The 23,076-nt window shown below is 37.1% G+C and overlaps 2 protein-coding genes across 5 annotated transcripts in view; both read right to left on the bottom strand.

The window, feature by feature from the left end:
- Positions 1-12,741, bottom strand: part of mast4 (microtubule associated serine/threonine kinase family member 4) — a 172,802-nt gene extending 160,061 nt beyond the window's left edge. For all 4 annotated transcript variants that reach the window (XM_028463618.1, XM_028463619.1, XM_028463620.1 and 1 more), the window contains exon 1: positions 12,346-12,741. In XM_028463618.1, coding sequence (XP_028319419.1) covers positions 12,346-12,513 — 168 coding nt within the window. In that variant the 5' untranslated portion in view covers positions 12,514-12,741. The remainder of the gene's footprint in view (positions 1-12,345) is intronic.
- A 3,168-nt stretch (positions 12,742-15,909) lies between these two features.
- Positions 15,910-22,493, bottom strand: LOC114473529 (uncharacterized). The gene is made up of 5 exons (XM_028463209.1): positions 22,260-22,493; positions 21,277-21,370; positions 20,598-20,685; positions 16,253-16,586; positions 15,910-15,995 (listed from the first exon to the last, which is right to left on the bottom strand). The coding sequence occupies exons 1-5, from the start codon at positions 22,282-22,284 to the stop codon at positions 15,925-15,927; spliced, it is 612 nt and encodes a 203-aa protein (XP_028319010.1). The 5' UTR covers positions 22,285-22,493; the 3' UTR covers positions 15,910-15,924.
- Positions 22,494-23,076: the final 583 nt, after the last annotated feature.

Genomic DNA, 23,076 nt, shown 5'->3' with positions numbered 1-23,076 from the left:
TCAGAGCAGGTAGCAGGTGCTGTTTCCTGTCACCGCTGTAACACTAACACTGCAGCTCTGGTGATGTAAGATGACGCTCTCTGCAGCAGCTCTAGTGATAAGTCACTGGTTGAACAGGAAACAGGAAGTGCCCTGCCTGAGGCCAAGGTTGGATCAGGACACACTTTGAACCATCAGTGTTCAGAGATCTAAGGAGCTCCTAAATGGACACAAAGATCTCCCTTTGACTGTTCTACGTGTTCTAAACACAGCTCGTATTAAATCTATGCTCATAGACAAGTTCACGTAACAACCTACTGTTAAGCATGAATTAAATATTTATGTCTTCCACATGTTTTCCATCAAGCAGGAGAGGTGGATTTACTTCATTTAGAGCATCAGTAGCTGTGTTTCCATTACCATTGGAAATGTACACAATCTTATCAGCACTGTAAAAACTGCTAATGGAAAAACCTGAATTTTGAAGAAGAAAAAAAACACTCAAATGTCGCTACAAAGTTTTACACTTTCATGAGGAGGAATTTCAGACATTCCGATATTGAAATGTATCGCAAAACGGCAATGGAAACTTTTTCGACGAAGTACCTGGTCACATGATCACTTCTCTCTGAGAAAACATGATTCTGTACGTATGGACAGAACGAGATGGATAGATATTATACTTTAAAATTATTACTGCCACTTTAGACAGCAAACAACAAAGGAATGCAGAGCGTTTTAAGAAGTGTTTGAGCATTAATCTTCCTGCAGCAAAGTCTCGGTAGATGGGATTTCACAGCAGTTATGAGGCTTCTGCCCAAAACTACTTTCAATGGAAACCCAGCTCTGTACCTTACAGGTTTACCCTCAAGCATGATGTTTTGGTGAGCACAGAAACACAATATAAAAGCATGAGCACAAAAGATAGATTATAGGTGATAGAAAGAGATATTTCAGTGCACACACCCACTTCACTCAGTGTAGCAGTTTGTGTTGGTGAAGGTTTTATCCATGCAATGTTGATCACGTCCAGTTGCCTCGACTGAGCTACCAACACCAGGGCTCGGGACCAAATTGCTAGCATATGCAAGTATTTTTTCAGTGCGTGCGAGTGAAAATGTAATCTGGTCGCATCTGTGAGAGTGCGCAGAGTGACCTTATTTGGAAAATCTAAAAGGAGGAAACAGGGAGTTTCGCGCTGAGGCGTCCGGGCACACGCAGCAACAGAACTCATGGAGGGTGCACCGAGCAGACGTGGGGCACAGGGGGCATGGTAGAACGCGCTGAGCAGATACGCGCTTATTGGACCTGGGACAAGGGGCGGGGAAAAACACGCCGAGGTACCGCTCGACGTGTTTTTCCCCGCCCCCTGTCCCAGGTCCAATTTTTGGGTGGAATCGCACATACACGATTCCACCCAATATCAGCTGCAGTCTGCGTGAGAGGCTTCTCAACACAAAATTGGATAAAGTCAGATATGAGGAATCCGTGTACCCTTCGTTCTCTGGTTATTCCATTTTAAAACCAAATCAAATGAACAAATAAACAGTGAGGTTATTTTGTTTTACGGATTTAAAACCAAAACAGAAATACAGAAAAACCAAAAACCAGATAAGCAGCGTTTTTCTGTTTTTTTTTTTTTTTTTAACTCTGAGATATTTGGATATTTACGGGGAATATAAAGTGAGAACTGAAATCCGCTACACCTCGTTTCCCTCTGCAGGTCTCCTCACATAATAGGACTGTTTAGAATTTATTTCAGCTGTTTTCTGCTCCTGCTCATCACATTTATGATTTGTTTTGCTGTGTTACGGTCCAAATAGTATCTAAATAAACTGGTGACTGACTAGTGAGGAACAAAATAGATGTTAGAACTTCTACAATTTGACACTTCTGCAAAAACAATAACAGCTTTTTTGAGGGCAGTAAAAATGTGAATTTTGCACGTTATAAATACCGCTAACGGCAGCCAACAACACACATAAGAAACGAGGAGCACCAGTAGATTCATTACACCACCTTTGGTTCCTTAAATCACATATCATGTTCATGTTTTATGTAACATCCATTTTTTGGTTTTGATTTATTAATGTATTAATAACATTTCAATTTATCAGTAATGTGACTTATGCGTTGCTAATTTTTTTGTCCCGGAGCAAAAGTCCGGCCAGTCACCAGTTTATCTGGATACTATTTGGACCATAACACTGTTCCTTAAAGTTGGCAGATATTTACAGTTTCGAACTTCCAGCATCAATAACTCTTAAACAAAACATCATCAACACACAAATTACAACTCTGCCAACATTGTGAGGTGGACAACATGCTACAAGATCATTTTTTTTCTAACGCAGCAGAGTAAAAGTCCATCTGTCGGTTGTTGTGTATTGAGATCAAAACATGAAGCTCTCGTCCTAGTTTTCCCGTAAATATCCAAATATCACACAAACAGAACAAGATTTAATCTTAAAACAAAAATAACGCTCCTTGTCTTGTTTTTCTGTATTTCTGTTTTGGTTTTAAATCAGTAAAACAAAATAACCACACTGTGCTGCCGTCTGGTCACACCTGGGATAATGGACGAGGGTTACGTGGAACAGCTACCTTCAACGAACGAGTGTGTGTCTTCACTGCCTTGCGCTTATGAAACTCGGAAGAGCTACTCGTGGTAGTTATTCTATGGCACCGCCATCTTTGTTTTGGTCGGACGACACATCGGTGCGCATATTTTGCATCGACATCATCGATGACGTTGGCGCATTGTCTCGGCCCTAATACCTATACTTTCAGTTAAAAAAAAAACTACCCCCCCCCAATCTGAACCGAGATTAATTGATCATTTATTCACCCGCACCGCCCCGCCCCACGGGTAGCCCGCATCACTAGTGTGCATGTATATATGTATGTATGTTTGTTTATATGTGTGTCTGCATGTGCATGTATGAATTTGTGTTGTGTGTGTGTGTGTGTGTATATATATATATATTAGAGCTGAACAATTCTGGAAAATAATCTAATTGCAATTTTTTCCCGTCAATATTGCAATTGCCGTAACCGTACCGTTACCGTGGCCCAAAAACGTGATGCATATCGAACCGTGGGAAAACTGTACGGTTGCATCACTAGTGTACAGTGAACCAAAGCCCACACGTGGACAAAAATAAAACAAATGTGTCAGCCACTGCTTGTTGCAGAAAAACTTAATATTGACACTAAAACATTTAAACATTTTGCAAATATATCTCGAGTCACTGTCAATCTTTACTTCATACAAAGGTACGGTATGCCAGTGAAGTCAACTGGTTGGTACAAAACATCGCACAGTCATGTGATTGGAGATGCTAAACCTGTCTTTGTAACACTACCTTTGATTTGAATACTGTGATAATAATCTGAACCGCTCCTTCACCACACCATTAAAAACACACATAAGACAATGCTTAGCATTTTTCAGATCACATGATTACTAGATGAACCGTAGCTGGAGATTTTTTTTTTTTACGTAGCGTGAAACACTTTCTAGATTTTCAGTCACCTATTTTATGGTGAAACAGCGTGTAAATGTGCAGCAGGATATATTATTATCCCAAAACATGCATGTGAAGCATTTCCGTGTCAGGTTTGGGACTGATTTTAAATAAAGTGAGAAATTTAGAAATTCAGAACAACAATGTTGTTTTATTCCATCCATTTTCTGTGATCACTGCAAATCGGAGGTCCTGCTAATGAAATTGAGCAGATATGGGGTCACATACTTGATTTTAGCCCAAAATAGATTTGCAATATTACGAAAACATGCATTTAAAGGGAACCTTTATTTCTTTTCGATTCCAGAATAAAACCAAGCTAATATGATCAAATCTACAGAAATATATTTAACTAAAAACAACACTGGAATATGCATCACCACATCTAAATCAATTTGCTAAAAATGTCATAAGTTTCTCCCGGGTGACTGTATCAGAGAAATGGCTCATTTACAGAGACAGTTGAGGAAGCCTGATTCACCTCATGCATTAAATATGGATCATGCACAGAGCAGCAGCAGCAGCTCTACTGAGCGGGTCACAGTGAATAATGACATCATGCAATTTCCCAGAAGAGTTTCCATCTATAACTCCACAGCAGTGCGAGTCAAAGGTCAGGGTTTCCCGATTAACCTCAAGTAATACCTCTGGTGGGCGTCACTTGACTAGCAAGCTATCAGACCGGCTCTGGAGTTTTACTGCGTGCCGCCTCCTGAGTTCAGTGCAGCAGGTCGGGTTACAGCTCCTCTCTCCTGCAGCCAGCACGGACCATTTTCCCTACACTGACATTCTAACTGGGCAGAATGGGAGAAAAGGGCAGCAGGTTCGAGCTGCTGGGAATGAAAATGAAGGTGAAGGACAGACAGTAGCTCCGCATAGCTGCTGGGCCACGCTGACATGAAGCTCCGCCTCCAATGGAGGAAAGGTGACAATTCATTACTGAAATATAAACATAGGCCAAATGTTTGTGAGCTCACACTGGAAGACGAGAAACCTGTTTGGCCTTCGTCATGTCCTATAACTAAAGCTTAAAACATGTCTGGGAGTCAAGTTAAGTTTACTGTCACGCAAATATTCATGTAAAAATGTAAAAGTTCATAGATACAAATTTGCATTTGAGAATCACAGTTGCATTGGTGGATTTTCTTCCTGTGGATACAAATCTGGCATTACAAGCAATAATGTGATTCTCACCATAATAAACTATTTGAAGCTAAAAAGTAATTGTGGCGATGTTTACTTTGCAGAGACAAGTGTGACATCGTCTCATTTTAAAACAGTGTGGTTACTTTCCACCTGGTAGAAACTGACAAATAAAATACTGTGGAGTGAATCTTATTTGTCCATTAAATAAATAAATGAAAAGGAGATCATTTGCTTTAAAAACATTTTGGCAATTGCACTGTGGGATGTGGAGTCCCATAGACAGATGCATAAGTGTGCTTATTGTGATTTATTTTCTTTATTTTTTTGGTAAACCAAGAAGGCCATGATTTACTGGACTACATAATAAACAAATAATTATAGGACACAGAGGCAAGCTACAACGGCCCCGTGTTAAGGATTTTCAATATGGGCGAGTGGTGAAATAGCCCCAAAGTTGGGGTTCAAAATAAAAAATTAAGTCGCATGAAGAAAAATTGTTTCATATCCCAAGAAAGAGTAATCTTTATACTATAAATTAAAATTGATCAGTTTTTTTACATTCCTACACGCAGTTATGGGCCAATGAAAATAGTACAAAAAAGGTTTTTTTTTTTTGTTTTTTTCAAAAGACTCACCCAAGAAACAATGCTTACATGCGACTAATCATTAGTGATTTGAACAGTCTATGTACATAACTCAAAGCTGATCAAATTACAGGGAGCTGAGGCATATGCAAAGTTGTTTACTGAAGGCTCAAACATGTTCCAGCCAAAATGTAAATCAGATCTATTCTATTCTAAAACAGTAGGTGGAGCTGTATTATTATACCAAATTTCAGTTTCCTATGTGATGTAGTTCCTGAGAAATTGAAAGCTGAAAATGGAAGAAAAATAAGGATGAGCCAAAATCGACCCCCCCCCCCCCCCCCCCACCACCACCACCAAATTGGCCATATCTCAATAAGTATTCACCAAAGTGCATTGCCCATTTGTGAAATTACATGGAATGACCCCTTTTGAATCTTTTTTTGAGCAAATTATCTTTGATTTATTGATCTATGAGGCCTACACTTCGTCTTTATCCAATAAAGAAAATGATTGTCTCCAGCAGCTTTAAACATCAGAAGAAATGGCAGCCAGCGACGTCAAATCATTCATGCTTCATGGATTAGAAAAAGTGACGGGTTAAACAAGATTAAAAACCCTGCATGACGTCTCAACCACGCCCTCAAACCAATCAAGCGGCCTTTGGCTGATCACAGCCAGTAAAACCAGTCGACCAAACCAACTGTGACAAGTCATAAATAAATTAAACTGCAGAGACACAAACCAAGCTTACTTTTCCTTCCTAAATAAAACAACACAATAACTGTCGACTTGTTTACACTTTCTGGAGGAAACGTGTTGCACAACAGTGATATTTCAGTCAGAATACAGTGAAGTTTCTCAACCGAGGAAGTGGAAGTGATACATGTCCACACAATTCATGATTCATTGGAGAGTCAGCAGCAAGGCTTCATTCTTCATTCAAACCTGATGTCACTGCTTCAGTATAAACAAGCGTCTAACACATCAGACATATTGGTTTAACTAATCAGAGAAATATTGACAACATGGATGAAATACTTGCAGACTCTAATCAAAACTTAATTTAAATCATAAATTACAAGTATTAGAAAATGTTGAAGGGCCTCTGACTTTCCTCAATTGCGTAGAGGGGATGAAAGTTATGGACTTTGCTTGTTGAAATGGAAATACTTCCATAACATGGACTAAAACCTCCCCTGGATGCTTTGGGACGATTTCACTCTTTACTGGCACGATTCAAGAACATGGAACAATAAAACCTTTCACACCTCTGATCTCTAGTCATTTTAGTAAAGATTCAAAAAATAAAAAACTTCAATCTTTGTCTCCTCAGACCAGAGATTTTTGTTTTCTTTCTGTCTTTTAGGGGCCTTGTGGCAAACTCGAGGTGGGCTGCCATGTGCCTTGTACTAAGGAGTGGCTTTTGTCTGGCCACTCTACCGTACCATGAGATGATTGGCCTTCTGGAATGTTCTCCTCTCTCCAGAGAGGAACTCTGACAGTGACCATCGGGTTCTTGGTCACTTCCCTGACTAAAACCAATTTAGACGGCCAGCTAGCTCTAGGAAGTCGGGGTGTGCATTGCCATGAATCTGGGGCTCACATTCTATGAGGCATGTTAGGTGACGTCACCTGCCAACATGGGCAAAATCCTGGAATATTTTAAAAATGGCAGAATATTCAATAAACATTTACTTACTTTAAAAAACAAGGCTATTTATACACTATTAAAAAAGATAGTGACAAACTTATCGATATTTGGTAATAGGCCACAAATTTTCATTTCGGTGCATCCCTATATCAATCATTACAAATTTCACCTTTACAAATACAAAATGGTATAAAATACAATCTATTTCATTTTTTAAACTTGCAAAATCAAGTAAATGGTAACTAAACGTAATTCAAGTACGAATATTAAAAACAAGTGGTATGTTTATCAAACTGTCAAATTACATTTTTCAAAAAAGTTTAACAATTGCTTCTACGAATATACTCAGTTACCAAATATTCAGTGCATCCCTGATTTAGAATAAAGAGATTAAATAGGGTCTTTGAGCGTTTGCGTTGTGTGCTTTTGTATTTGTGGGCGCTTTTGTTTTGTGTTGCATTGTATGGTTCTTCATTTTGAGTTGTGCTGTGAGCTTTTATGGCCACCGTAGATATTGGGAGGTGTGACAATAAGAGTTTCCTTACATGCTGTGATCATGACAGTAAACGTCTGGATTCTTGAACCTAAACAAGGAGCAGCAGAACGAGGCAAACGCACTGAACTCTTACAAGGACACTCCCATGTTAAACTGGTCCCAGACAGCAGAGCTGATAAACTCAAGGCCCCACTATCACCAGAGTTCCTCCCTTCAACTCAGACATGCAGCAAAACAAACCCTTTATAAGAATATTTGTGTGAGAAAAATTAAATAAAATATGCAATAAATCCTACATTTAAACACCTTTGGGTGGTATTTCCCACAAATGAATAAATAACTTATGAGAATTAAAATGTAATAAGTAACATTAACATGTGAGTAAAGGATGATGTGAGACAGTGAACTTTAAAAAAAAAACAGCAAACAAAAAGGACAATGTGTGTGTGCATGAGTGCATCCTAAAATAGTCTGTAATTACACACACGAACAAACGCAAAATATTTAAAAGTAATTGTTATGACAACATGTGAATAAAGGTGGAGATGGTTTACAATGCACAGCTGAAGAGTTCCCACTGTTCATGTGAAACTGGTTTACAGCAGAACAAACATGGAAGAGTTTCTCATTTAAAGCTGATGGAACGCACTGCAATGATCTACAATCTGTATTTAAACAGGACTCAACCACTTTATCAATGAAAATTAACTAAAAAATTAGAGCAGACATGGGCAACTGGCAGACCGGGGGCCACATGTGGCCACACTTGCACAAAATTAACTGAAAAAAGATACAAACAATCACAAAAATATACAGAAATAAACACAAAACCACTAAAAACAAACAGCAAACATCAAAACGACAACAGAAACTCAAAAACTTTGTTCTTCCCTGTATTAATGTTCACATTGGTCACAATTCTAAATGCTGACTTGAATGTTGATAACGTAGCCCCCTCAAATCAAACATTTCTGTGGCCCCTGCTGTGATGAAAGTGTCCCATCTCTATATTATATAGTGAACTCGGTATAAGTTTTGTTTAAAGTGCACATTTTCTAATTTTAGAACAGATACTGTATGTGCAACATGTGACCCATAAAGTTAAACACACAAAATGACTCCAAACACAAACAAAATGACATGAAAATAAAATGAAAAACAATACACAAAAACACACAAAATCACAACTCGACTCCAAAACCACACATCATAACTCAAAAAACATCAACAAAAATACTCTGAAACACACAAAACAGCAAAAAAATTACTAAAATGACAGGAAAATATACAAATAAACAAGGCAATCAAAAATCTGTTCTTTCCTGTATTAAAGCCCAGATTTGTCATTCTTCTAAATGCTAAAATTAACATCGATAATGTGGCCCCTCAAATCAATTCTGTCGCCCCTGCTGTGATAAAAGTGGTCCATCTCTGCATTATATTGTAATATTGGAGTAAGTTTCCATTTTCCAGTGATCTTTTTGTAATTTCAGAACAGATATGGGCCACATGCTGCCCCTAAAGTCAAATAGACAAAATGACTCCAAACACAAACAAAATGACATGGACATAACAATTCAAATGAAATAAACAAAATGACTATAAACATGCAACTTGACTCCAAAAACACAAAAAACATCAACAAAAATACTCTAATCACACAAAATTCTAGGATAATATACAAATCAACAACAAAAACCATTCGTTCTTTACTGTATTTTTCCCTCAGATTTGTCATTATTCTAAATGATGACATGAATGTTGATAATGTCGCGCCTCAAATCAAATAATCACATTTCTGTGGCCCCTGTTGTGATGAAAGTCTCCCATCTCCATATGATAATGTCAACTTGGTGTCAGTTTTGTTTCAAGTGCTCAATTCATTGTGTAAATTCAGAACAGGTATGGGCCACATGCGTCCCCTAAAGCTAAATAGAACAAAATGACTCCAAAGACAAACATGACATGAAAATTTAAAAAAATAAATAAATACTCAAAATAACAATTATACTAAAATGACAGGAATATATATAAATCTACAGGAAAAACTTTGTTCTTTCCTGTAATAAAGCCCAGACTCTAAATTCTAATGTGAATGTAGATAATGTGGCTCCTTAAATCAATTCTGTGGCCCCTGCTGCGATAAAATTGGCCCATCTCTGTATTATATAGAAGGTTTTCACGGCGCGTCATCCACTGCGTCATCAACCCGGAAGACGCCACTTTGGAGATAAAGCAGCAGGTCTACTAACAGCACGCAGACAATTAAATCCCGAGTTTTGAGACGAAATGGTGAACTATTGCCGTGTTTTTGGCTGTGCCAATCGGTCAAACAGTGAGACACATTTGGAGTTTTATAGATTACCAAAAATCATAACAAATGTGGCAGAAAAATCTCACAAGTTATCAGAGGAAAGAGGCGCTTGTGGCTAGCAAAGCTAAACCAGGATCTACGAGGCAAAAGATCTGGACAACATCCAAATTTGTCAGGTAAATAAATTGTTGTTTGCAGCAGCTTTTAACTAATTTTCTTGTGTGATGATAATAACATAATTCATATAAAGGCCAAAACAACCCGTCATAAGAACAGTTTCTTCCCCCAGGCTGTCACTCTAATCAACGCTAAACAGTCAAAGAGTGTCAGACCTGCTGTTGTGAAATAACCCTGGAACTGTATTGTAACTGAATGTACATACACGTATATTATTTAATTTAAATGTACATCTATGTACACTCCTTAACACAACAACTGAAAAAGATAATCACATGTTTACTTCGTCATCCTTTTGCACTACTCACCGCTGCAGGTTAGTTTTTACCCTACTGATGATGTGTTGTTGCAATATTCAGATGTTGTCCAGATTTTTGCCTCGTAGATCCTGGTTTAGCTTTGCTAGCCACAAGCGGTGCAACAATGGTGAACTAGTCTCACTTCACTGCTTTCCTGATGTAGAACTACTGACTATAAAATGCAAACATTGGCAGTCTATCAAACTCCACATGTATTTCACGTTCTGATTGATTAGTACAGCCAAAAACACAGCAATATGTCACCATTTTCTCCCACAATTCAGGATTTGTTCGTTTGTGTGCTGTTTACCTCCAAAATGGCAACTTCCGGGTTGATGACGCGCTGTGAAAACCCTCTATAGTGGTGTCTGTTTCATTAAAGGAGACATATCATGGTTTTAAATTCTTCCTTTTTAGATATAAATCATACAGTTGTGGTCTATGTAAAGCTGAACTGCAATGCTTGGGTCTGAATTCCTCATTATTATAGCTCCACAGGCCCCTTTTCTGATGTGTTTCTGAGAGCAACTCGTTTTGGTGCCGTCTCTTTAAATGCAAATGAGACACTTCATACCCCGCCCCCTCTGCAGGTTGCAGAGGTGATATTCAATTCAACTCCACCCTGCTCGGCCATTTTTGTAGTTTGATAGAAGAGATACGGCTATGTAGCGGTGCATAAACTTTTTATTCAGAGGTTATTTACAAAATGTCAACAACAGAAGACTTGTCCATCCAGCCTTACATGTTCCAGCCAGAGTCGGACCCGGCGGAGCGAGATGAAAATGAAGATGATGAACCTGCAGAACCCTAACAAGTGAGCTAACACAAGCACCGAGCTAACGCTAGCGCCGAGCTAACGCTAGCGCCGAGCTAACGTCACGAAATGCATTTTAATACAGTCTTTTCGGAGACAAAAACGGCAAAATGAAATGACTAATGAAAACTTTAGACTTAAATTAAACCACGTAGGCCATATCATCAAGGATCTAAAACGAGCACACAGCGCTAACATATGAAGACGGTGCAACTACTAATGCTAACAAAACAATGACAGGGACGTCTTATCATCACACTTTTTAGCGTTATTTACAGCTTACCGAAGTGCTCTGTTCGTCGTCTCCAAAGATAGAAGGAATTGAACCCTCAATCAGACAAAGTCTTTCTGCAAATCCTTCTTTATACTGGCGGAGGTTGCAGAAGCAGTCATCCTTGAAGTGCTTCACGCACACAAAAATGACCTTACCCACAGATGTGGGTACATTTCCATAAAAAATAAAACTCAACCAGGCACTTTGAAAAGGTTCTGATGCTGGGAGACGGTGTAATGAAGCGTGTGGGTTTCTACATCCAACAACCCAACATTTTGATTTCTCTTAACTTCGGCATCCTTGAGCGTGGACTACAAAATAAAAGCGAGAAATAAAAATGTCGGATTGTTCTAAGTGTTGGGCCTGGAGTCGATGTCCTAAGTTGGCAGTTCCGCTGCAAATACTGTGACGTAATAGTTCAAAAAACGTAATAGAGAATCAAAAAATCGAAACAGATTGAAAAATATGACCAAAACAGAATATAAAGATATCAACGGAGCACCTGAAGAAATTAATTTGAACTTTTCTGTACTTCTAAACAATCTAAATATACATCAAAATGCATTTACGGGCTAAAAAAAGTGGATTTAGCATGATATGTCCCTTTTTAATGTGATCATTTTGTAATTTCAGAACGAATATGGGCAACTTGCGGCCCCCAAAGTCACATACACCAAATGACTTAATAAACACACAAATTCGCAACAAAAACTTGCAACTGGACTCCAAAAACCCAAAATAGAAACAAAAGCACACAAAAAATAAAAATCAACAGAAATGCTAATAACCAATGCAAAACGACACACAAATGATATACTAAAATGAAAAGAAAATATTCAAAAAAACAAGCAAAGCCCTTTGCTTTTTCCTGTATTAATGCTCATATATTGGTCCTTATTCTATAAATGCTGACGTTAAGCCTAAAAACGTGGCCCTCGAATCAGACATGTTTTGTGGCCCTCAACTCATGTAGAAAATTGGCAGAAAGCTAGATATTGTCAAAATTGTGTTTTTGTTAGCTTTGGCAGAGGTTTTTCCTCCTCGTGAACTTCCACGACCTGCATTAGATGTTTGTGTTTACCTTCTCATCCTCTTCCTCCTCTCCGGGCTCGTCCTGTCCGTGTCTGGGTCTGTCCCCACAGACATGTCCCTCCAGAACGGACCTGACCTCCTCCTCCTCTTCCTCCTGCTCGGACAGAGTCTCAGAGCCTGAGGACAGACTCTGTTCGTGGTCCTTCTCCTGCTCCATAGTCTGTCCGCACCGCGTCGATCAGCCCCGGTGCACACCTGTGCAGCTCATGGTCGGAAACAGCCGAGGACCTCCGAGGACAGCCGAAGCTCAACCCACGCCGCTTGTGTCCGTGTTTAGAAACGGAGCGGAGTGACTGTCATGTCTGTATCAGGCCTATAGTGTTTCTATAGTCTGTCTGTATCTGTCTGTGGTGCAGCAGCCGCTGCTCCGTGCGTCTGTCCTGACTTTGAGTCCACGCTGCCTGCGGCTTCATAAGCCCGCCCACAACGGCACAACGGACCAATCAGAGGCCTGAACGCCTGCAGGGGCGTTCTCAGCTTAAACAAACTTCAGACGCGACACCAGATACAGGGGCGGAAATATGGGAGGGAGGGAGGGAGGGAGGGAGGGGGCCACCCCACTGGTTTTACTGGAAAACTTCGTCATATACTCAGAGGTGTAAAAATTACTGATGTATCTTGAAGTATTGCAAGTAAGTCATGCATAAAATAGTCAAGTACAAGTAAAAAAGTAGCTCAATTAAATAGTTCTCAAAGTTACTATTAACTTTCACCCCCCTCACGTTTGTTTTTGGTAATAAATCTTGTCACGGTTCCCTTACATACAGTAAACATCTCATGTATAGACTTAAAAAGGAAGAGACCAAATCTTGCACAGTTGGAACTTGTTTTTTTTTCCCACAAAGGCATCTAAAAAAGTTAGTCAAAATGTACAATTCTTTTTTCAAATAAAATAACACCAATGAATTCAATTAAAAATAAAATAAATTCTCAGGCTCTAAATATAGCCACATTTACAAACTCTAAAAGTGAGAAAATATTCATTCAATGCTGTTTTGTCGCGGTGCATAATGTTTAATCTGATTGGTTGGCTATGATTTGATGCATTTTATTGTTGTCTGGTCATTTCTATTATTGTAGTTTCACAATGTTCGTCAAGCATTTTTTTAAAAAAAAAAACCAAAAAAAAGCATTAATTTACTCAGGAACAACTGGGTGTAGAAATGTAATTAATTACTTTACTTCTTTTAAAATGGGCTTAAGTACAAGTAAAAATACTGATTTAGAAATATTCTTTAAAAAAAAGTACAACTACCCATAATAGCAACTCAATTACAGTAATGTGAGTTCTTGTTACCCATTACTTTCCCCACTGCAAATATTCTACTGAGAAACAAGGAAATAGTATCATCTTTGTTATTTCCAGCTTCTTTGGAGCTAAAATAACCACTTACACATATTTTTTTCTTCTAAACATTACTTTACCTTAAAGTAGAATAAGTGCTAAACCATAATAGGCCGACTGCAATCTTCATTATCTCATCCACTCAATGAGGGGGATTGAACACATTATCTATTTATTTTCTCCCCAAACTCTTTTCATTAGACATGTTGGCACTCAAAGAAAAATGTTTTCCATATTTGGTACAGTCATAAGTTATGTGCATAAAAAAACAGAAAACAAACAAAAAGCAACAACAAAGAAAAAACAGGGTCAGGGATGAAATAAAACAAAAGAAACCTGACAATAAAAACAGCAGCAATTATACTAATAGTAGGAATAATAGCAACAATAGTGTTAAACAAATAGTCACGCAAAACAAAACAATAAATATTGCATACATACTCACATTATCTTTTTCTCCATCTCAATATTTCTATTGATATCATTTTGCACAACATTATTATTATATTATTATTATTACTGTTCAACTGGTAAATTTTACACGTGGTCTGTTTTTTATGATTGCATTATTTTAGTCACTTTTGTCTAATTGTTGCATTTTTAATCATGTATAGCACATTCAGTTGCCTTGTGATGAAGTGAAATCTGCTATAGGCTACAAATAAATTAGCCTTGACTTGCCTATAATACTTAACATGTTCCTACGATTGATGACGTATGGTTATTAATAATAATAATAATAATAATAATAACTATATCTTGACAAAACATTACTTACTCTTTCTCATCGTATGAATTATTTCCTTTTATGTCAGCATGAAAAATACGTTTTATTCCATTCTCAAATCTGATGTATTATTTGAAATTCCAGGATTTCCCATTAAGTCAGGAATGAGGACTGTTGTTCAACTGAGGTCACATTTTTTGACCAAAAACATTGTGTGTTTTACATTGTTTGTATACTATTTACTGTGAAGCACTTTTTGACATAGTATATTTTATTAATTATATGAAAAGTGCTCCACAAACATTGATTAAATGGATATTTTGTATCATCAACTTCAATTAGAAATATGTTTAAAATAATTGTGTTTTTGGTAAGAGACAATATAGGATTAAATAATCCTCAACTTCTTTTTTGTCCTAATTCTGAAGACATTCTTTGCTGCGTTTGTGCTTAAATTAAATACATTCAGTCATGATGAAATTTTGAAAAACAGATTGAGGGATCACTTCCCCTACAGCCCACTAGAGGGCAAAGTTGCTCAACTATAGACCCTTTGATTGTTTGTAAACATTGTGACGTTTTTTGTTGGGTGGGGCTTAGCCTGAAGGCAAAACCAGTCCTCTGGAATCATATAAAGCTTTCATTTACGTCCAGTTATTCCTCCTATTCTGGCACCTAAACACACAACAAGACGCCATTCTAAAGCTGTAACATTACTAGCCTCCACAGTCTTTAGCCAGGAGCGTTTCCTGTTTGCCTCCAGCTACGTCACTCATGACGTAGGCCATTAAGGGGTCAGACAGCTCTTTGAAGGTTTATTTGTTAACACTGATGGTGTTTATTCTAGTGCTTCTTTACACAATGAGGGAATAGAAAACTGATGGATGGATGATATAAATACATATTTACATTTGATTTAATGTTATTAAAACCTTTGCTATGTTATTCTGGGTACAGGAGCATTACTGAAGATATCCCACATCCTAAGAAATCTTTAATATCCACAGAGCATCGTATCAAACATTAAAAAAAAAAACATTAGTGCAAAAAGGAACTACACAAAATCCCAACTCCTCTTATTGAAAAAATTGCCAAAAAAACAATCAGTCACATCAATTAATATGTGAATAATATTTCCATCCATCCATCTTCTCCCGCTTAGCCATTTCCGGGTCGCGGGGGCAGCATCCTCAGTAGGGAGGCCCAGACTTCCATAATGTAATATTTTTATTACATTATTATTATTATTATTACAGTTTCGGGTTATAATTCGGAATTTCACAACAGAAAACATTTTGTCTATTGGGATTTTTTTCCATTGGCATTTTGTACAGTAGGGATTTGCAGTGGATTAAATGCAGAGCAAATGCTCAATAAAATCCAGAGCAGCTTTGAGTTTAACATTTTTTTAAACTTGTAAATGTTAACCATAAAACTAAAGGACCTGCCGAACAGAAAAAAGCTCAAACTCCTCTATGTTAGCATGTTGACTAGCACTAGCTTCTTTTCCTGCTTTGCAGTTGTTGGTTCCCATCTTTTTTACGTTGTGACGTCATCTTTGAAGGTCCTAAAAGTAACGGGCTAATTTTTAAAATGCAAGGAGTAGAAAGTACAGATATTTGATTAAAAAAGAGAGGAGTAAAAGTAAAAAGTCACCAAAAAAATAAATAGGCTACTGAAGTAAAGTATAGACACCAGAAAAAACAACTTCAGTACATTAACAAAGTATTTGTACTTTGTGAGTTGTCATCTGTTCAATAAACACAACGGGTAAAGTTTCATGTGTAAATTAACTCTCTTTTTTATTGTTTTTCACTAGCTCACCCAGCAGACTCAAGAAGCGCTCATTCTGCTCCAGGAGAGCAGCATTGAACGCATCATCTTTTTTGGCCTGCTCCCTCAAGAACGTCAACAGGGGCCCCACCCGCTTCCTTTTGGTGGGGGGCTGAGACTCCTCATCATCAGTGGCAGGCTGGAGGGAGGATGATGAAGGCTCAATCTGCTCTACCTTTGGCATCGGGCATGAGGAAACCAAGGTGGGAAGCTGAATGATAGGCCCATCCCCCAGAACCTCATGCATGACATCAAACCAGGGCCAGTTGGCTGCAGTGGCCTCAACGTTGTCTGTGTACGATCTGCTGAGGGGGTTCCTCAGCTCCTGGTTACACCCACGCAGAGAAGAATGTCACACACACATGCGCACATACACACAAAATATTTTTTTTGTCAAATTACATTTAAATTACAACAATTTTTTCATCCTCAGAAAGTCAATTACAATTACAGCATGCTCTCAATTACTGAAGTTCAGTTACAATTAATCACACTTACTTAGCCTTTATCCCCTTAATAAGTAACCCAATAAAGGGTAGGGTGTCCCGATCTGATATTGATTTTGGATATCGGTCCGATATCAGCCAGAAAATTCTAAAACTATAAAAAAAATATTGGATTTCATCGGACTGCATCTAAAATCGAAATTAGGTTATATTTATCAAATTATGGAATACTGTAAATATTATGTTGAAGGTTAAAATGTATGTAACCAATTGGTTAATAATAAATAGGTCAGTTTTTGTCATACCTACTGTTGCTGACTATTGTTCTCTGTTTGAGTAACATCATTTGATCAAACCTTTTCTAACATTCCACATTACAAAATAAGTCATAAAAGTATGTACTGTATGATTTGTGCTGATATCATGTCGGATTGGTATCGACCAATACTAAAAGCTGCTATATCGGTATCGCAAACGGAAATGAAAAAGTTGTATCGTGACATCTAACGCGACTAGTCCTAGATCAGCGATATATCGCGATATTACGTCACGTTTCTCGGATCATTGATTTTTTTAATTAAGAGGTGAAAAAATAATAATAATAATAATATATATATATATATATATATATATATATATATATATATATATATATATATATATATATATATATATATATTGTTTTTGGGGCATTTTTCTTTAACCTTTATTTAATCAGGAAAGTATTTTCCACTGCAGGAGACATTGTAACTGCACAAAGAAGTGCTCTGAAACCTGGGTATGTTGACCAGCTTGTAATTTTTCAATAAAATCTAACTTTCTGCATTTATTTGTTGTTCTAGGCTCATACCTCAGTCATATTGCACTGAAGTCAAAGTTGGCTTAAAAGCGACAGGCAGATTGTATGTTATTTTTTTATTTTTAAGTTGTTGGCACATGGCACGCCAAAGCCAATGTTTTGAGTGTAAAATATTCCAATAAAATATATTTCATACATAATGTTCTCATGAAGGTGTACACATTTACAAAATAGTTTTTTCTTAAGTCATATATAAAACAAATTGCAAAAATTGCCTTAAACTTTAATATCGGGACATATTGTACCGAATCGTTACCTATGTATCGGGATATGCCAGATGCCAGGCAATACACACCCCTATTTATCAATGAAAATATAGGTTTTAATATTTTGAGACTTTTTTGTGTCACTAAGTTACTTGTTACTTTCACCACCCATGTTTATTTTTGGCAATAAATCTTGCCACGGTTCCCTTGCGTACAGTAAACATCTCATGTATAAGGACAAGATAAAATTTTGCACAATTAAAACGTAATTTTTTTTCCATAAAGGCATCTGTAAAAAATCAACGATTTGTTAAAGTGTACAATTCTTTTAAAAATAAAAAAATAAATTGTAGGCTCTAAGTATAGCTACATTTATGAACTCGAAAACTGAGAAAATACCCAGCATTCAATGCTATTTTGGTGCCGTGTTTTGTTTAATCTGGTTGGTCGGCTATGATGTGACGCATTTGATTGTTGTCTGGTAATTTAATTTTTTGTAGTTTCACAATGTCTGTTAATCATTTTTAAACAGTAACGGTTGGGTGTAGAAATGTAATGAAATACTTTACTTCTTTTAAAACATACTTATAGGGGTGTGCCATCTAAGGGACATCACGATTCAGGGTCGTACGATTAGATTAATCAACGATTATCACAATATTAACGATTATTGCGATTTTTCATGAATCTTTTTAATTTTCCTCACTTTGTGGCTATTTCATACTTATGTGTCGGTATCCCTTCATTAAAGTAACCAAAACAAATGTATCACTATGACTTTTTTTTATATCAAATCACCAAATCCAATCGTAATCATATTACAAAAGAAATAAACATAATAAAAAATAACTAAAATATTAGCTTGTTCAGCTAATTCAAACTGATCTAACACAACAGCGTATTCCTACTTGAGTAAGATATATCAGTATTCTTTACACGTCTGTCAATTTCTTGGCAGCAGCCAAAAAATGATTGCACTAATACTTATTTATTATTTATTTCCCCTCATCTGAGCTGGTCGCGTCCCTAAATATAAGGTCAAATGGTCATGTGGTACGGCCACACCAAGTTTGTACATCACTTTGATTGAAAGCATATTAACAATAAATGTATTATTAATAAACATTGTGTCTCGTCATAATTACTTTTCCCACAAATATGTAGTTACATACATAATATGCACATACAACTGCAATGAGACTAACAACATGACACTGTTTTAAATGTAAAAGTAATGAGAAGAAGAAGAAGAAGAAGAAGAAGAAGAAGAAGAAGAAGAAGAAGAAGAAGAAGAAGAAGAAGAAGAAGAAGAAGAAGAAGAAGAAGAAGAAGAAGAAAGAAGAAGAAGAAGAAGAAGAAGAAGAAGAAGAAGAAGAAGAAGAAGAAGAAGAAGAAGAAGAAGAAGAAGACTGGTTGTCATTATAACTCACAACCTTTTCCGAAATGTCCTCAATCTAAGAACTTACATGTATACATATGAAAATATTATCATATCAGAATATCAAATTACTAACTATCTTAAACGGTTTGTAAGAAGTTCCAAGTTCTTGGAATTAATAATCGACGATAAAGTTTGTTGGAAGTCTCACATAAAACATGTAAAACTAAAAGATAACCAAGTCTATCTTTATTCTTTACAAAACAAGAGGACTACTGAATAAGAACTGCCTTCATTTGCTGTACTTTTCAATTGTGATGCCTTATGTCAGTAATTCCCAACCAGGGGTACGCGTACACCTAGGGGGACGTGATCACATAGCAGGGGGTACGCCGTCTTTTTAGTAGGAGTAGAAGATGGAATTGTTGACTCTTCTGCTTGAAAGGTAATTACTGCTGCTTATGTTTGATTTGTAATTATGACGCTACAACTCTGTAGTGCATGTGTTGTTCATGTGCGCACAGCAGCCTCCGTGTGGGCTGCTGTAAGTGATACTGTTGTTGCTGCTGCTGTGTGTGCACATAGAGAGACAGAAGCTCTGCAGTAACATGCTTTTACTGTAACAGAGCATGTTATATTACTGTGATGTTGCTGTCGGACTAACGTTAGCTTGTTAGCTCCTCTGAGGGAGGGACTATGGAAAGTTTAGAGGCAGGGCAAGAGAGCAGCGGGGAGGGAGGGATCTGAAAGTCACGGACTGCACCTTTAACCTATTATATGTTTTGTAACGATGTACTAGTACTGATGTTTTATTGTGAATGATTTAGTTAATCCTATGATGGTACAGGATAGACAAAAATAAGCCTTGGAGCTGCAGCCTATTGCTTTTTCTATTGCTTTTTTGATAAATTCTGTTGTAAAAACATGTTTTTAAGTTTGTTTTTGTTTATTAAATAGAAATAAAAGCATTCATTCATAAGAAAAGCTGTCTCCTTTGAAGATACCACGAACAGAGGAAAAAAAATGGCACAAGGACAAAAACTCCTATAAAATATTTGCGCACTTCTCATTTTCGAACTCTATCAAGGTATTGCTACCCTGAAGCCACACACCGAATTTGGTTATCATATCTTAAACGATTCTAAGAAAAGATGTCCCCTTTGAAGATACCTTGAACAGAGTAAAGAAAAATGGTACAAAGGCAATAACTCCGGAAAAAATAATTACGCACTTCTCATTTTCTAACTCTATCAAGGTACTGATACCCTGAAGCCACACACCAAAGTTGGTTATTGTATCTTAAACAGTTGTTGATAAAATCTGTCCCCTTTAACTCGGATGCATAGACGGACGGAGCTCAAACCTACAGTGTATCCCCCTTCCACACTTTAGAGGTGGGGGATAAACACTCGCCCACCACAGTGTCCAGCCATGTGCTTTGACCTACCTTGTATTTAGTTTTTAAATTGTCCCATTTTTTTGAAGCCTGCATGGCAGTGACCTGGCCCTCCAGCCCCATCTCCTTCACCACCTGCCTGTGGGAGAGAATTAGCTTCATTCAACATATAATATAATAGAATAGAATATAATGTAATATAGGGATCAGCAACACGGAGCCCGTGGACACCAAGGAGCCCACATGGACCATGTGAAGGGCCTCCTAAAATCTGATTTACTTTCAAGAATTCTCATAAAGTTTTAGTTTTAAATTAGGCATCTTTTTTAAATGTTTATTTCCACTAAGACATTGTGACAGATGTTTTAAGTGGTGATTTATGTTATACAGTATATTATTTATTTAAGATGTATTTTCAAAAAGCGCAAGGTGGATTTTCTCCCAAATTTAATGAAAATGAAACAACTGCATAAAACAGAACAAATAAAGCTTTTTGTGTTGAAACCTTAAGATTTCCTAACTTTTTAAGTTACTGCTAGCCCTCATTATTAGCTTACCTTCTAATTAAAGTGAAACCATGAAAATGTAGTAATTAAGAATTGTGCTTCTAACTGTTAGCCCTTTGGACTATACAGGACCTATGATGTAGTTCACAGTTTAAGAAAGGTTGGTGACCCCTGATAATATTATATATAATAATGAAACGGCTTTTCACAACAATTATACTTACTCCCAGCCAAGCTTTGCCGAATTCCTCTTCCTCCCGAAGAGTGTGTTCAGTTTAACCCTGGCCTTAATCAACGCAAGGGTTTCAGCGTCTGTGACTGAATGAAAATGTCACGTTATTTATGGCAGTGGTTCTCAATTTTTTTGAGTACCCCTTTCTCTTATTTCTGAATCTAAGTACCCCCTTTAGTCCAATGACAACATTTTGCTTAGAAAACTATTTACTATTCAAAAACAACCATGGAGCATAATGATGGAATGAGCGAGTGATAAGACACATTTAAAATTATCTCATTTTGTAAATAAGTGGAAAGAAACAGTATTTAGTGCAGTGGTTCCCATACTTTTTTTTTTTGGATCTTGACCTCATTTTGATATCAAGAATTTCTGGCAACCCCAAAAACATTTTTTTTCTAGAATTGATTTTTGATCATGTTTGAGCTCATACAGTATGTGTGTATATATATTCTTTATTCTTTTTACTGTATTTTAGTTTAATTACATTTATATTTCACAAAATAAACGTATAGACATACATCTGTTTAAGATTGTGCGTTTTTTTTTAAAAAAAAATAATAATTATCAAAAGATTTAAAAAATCTAGTTAAATTTTTCCAGAAAATTCAGGCGACCCCACATGGGGTGCCGACCCCAAGGTTGAAAACCCCTGATTTTGTGTCTCCTGAATAGATTTATTTCTATAGTATGTATCATTTCTTGTATGTCATCTCACGCTAGGTGTAGGACCAAGACTGACACGTTATTTCTTCCTTTTCCCCTCTCTCTCATGCACCCCCTGCAGTGCCATTTGAGAAACACTGATTACGGTATTGTCAACAGCTACCACGTGAATAAACAACGAACGCAAACTGAGAATACGCTGCATAAAAAGTTTACTTTACAACATCCACATAACATTCATAGTTCAGATATGGGTTTTAGATTATCTAAAGTTGTTCAAGGCACATTATTGCATTGGTATCTTACATGCTCTACGTCCCTTTTCAGTCATCGTGGGTTTCGGTGAATGTTCGGACGAGCGGGTCCTTTTTTTAAATGTTGTCTTTACTAAAGGATAAATCGGTGTTTCCTAAGATAAAGGAGGTTATGTAGGAAGCTTTAATCCTACTTTCCTTAGCTTTTAGAGAATTCGGACGCTTCTTATCATGGCCGCCACGCTTCCGGGGTTTAAGGAAAAGTGGATAGGAAAAGGAGAGAGGAGGAAGTGACGTCGACCACGCGCATGCGTTGAGAAAATCCGACGGGCTTAGGCCCGCGAAAGGACAATCTTGTCCGCACTGGCGGCCATCTTGCCACAGTCAGCTCTCTGACTCATAACATTGAGTAGTAGCGGTGCATGCACGTTATAATAACCATAACTTGCTCAATTTTCAACCGATTTTCAAACAGTTTGGTTTGTTATAAAATTCAGAGGTGTAGTTATAACACTGCAGTTATGGATAACTACGTTGCACTTCGGGTCAAAAGTTTGGGATCACCTACTTATTTCCCCATTGGACTTGAGATAGGTGCAATGAATATACCCACATATACAAGGTATTTATGTCAAATCAATATATATGAGCTGCTAAAACTCAGCATACAGAATGGCAACATGAGATATATGTGTAGTTTTATAATAGGAATATTATTACTAATATGATGAAACAATTTCACATTTTTAATGTTTTATAAATGTGACATTCATTTGCAATAAAAAAAAATAGGTACAAGATTTCCCTATATGTGTAAATCCCTCAAGAGAGAACTAGACTACTGTGGAGGTATAAACATGGAGGACAGA

This window comes from Gouania willdenowi, chromosome 12 (assembly GCF_900634775.1).
Source record: "Gouania willdenowi chromosome 12, fGouWil2.1, whole genome shotgun sequence".
NCBI classification, from domain to species: Eukaryota; Metazoa; Chordata; class Actinopteri; order Blenniiformes; family Gobiesocidae; genus Gouania; species Gouania willdenowi.
This window is presented reverse-complemented; position numbering and strand designations above follow the sequence as displayed.

Excerpts from the sequence above, each read along its gene's own strand:
- LOC114473529 (XM_028463209.1), bottom strand. The coding sequence starts at position 22,284 with ATGACTGAAAAGGGACGTAGAGCAT. Across the intron at positions 20,686-21,276 it reads TCGGCAAAGCTTGGCTGGGA|GCAGGTGGTGAAGGAGATGG; the intron begins GTAAGTATAATT and ends TCTCTCCCACAG. Across the intron at positions 15,996-16,252 it reads GCGCTTCTTGAGTCTGCTGG|GACCTTCAAAGATGACGTCA; the intron begins GTGAGCTAGTGA and ends CGTTACTTTTAG.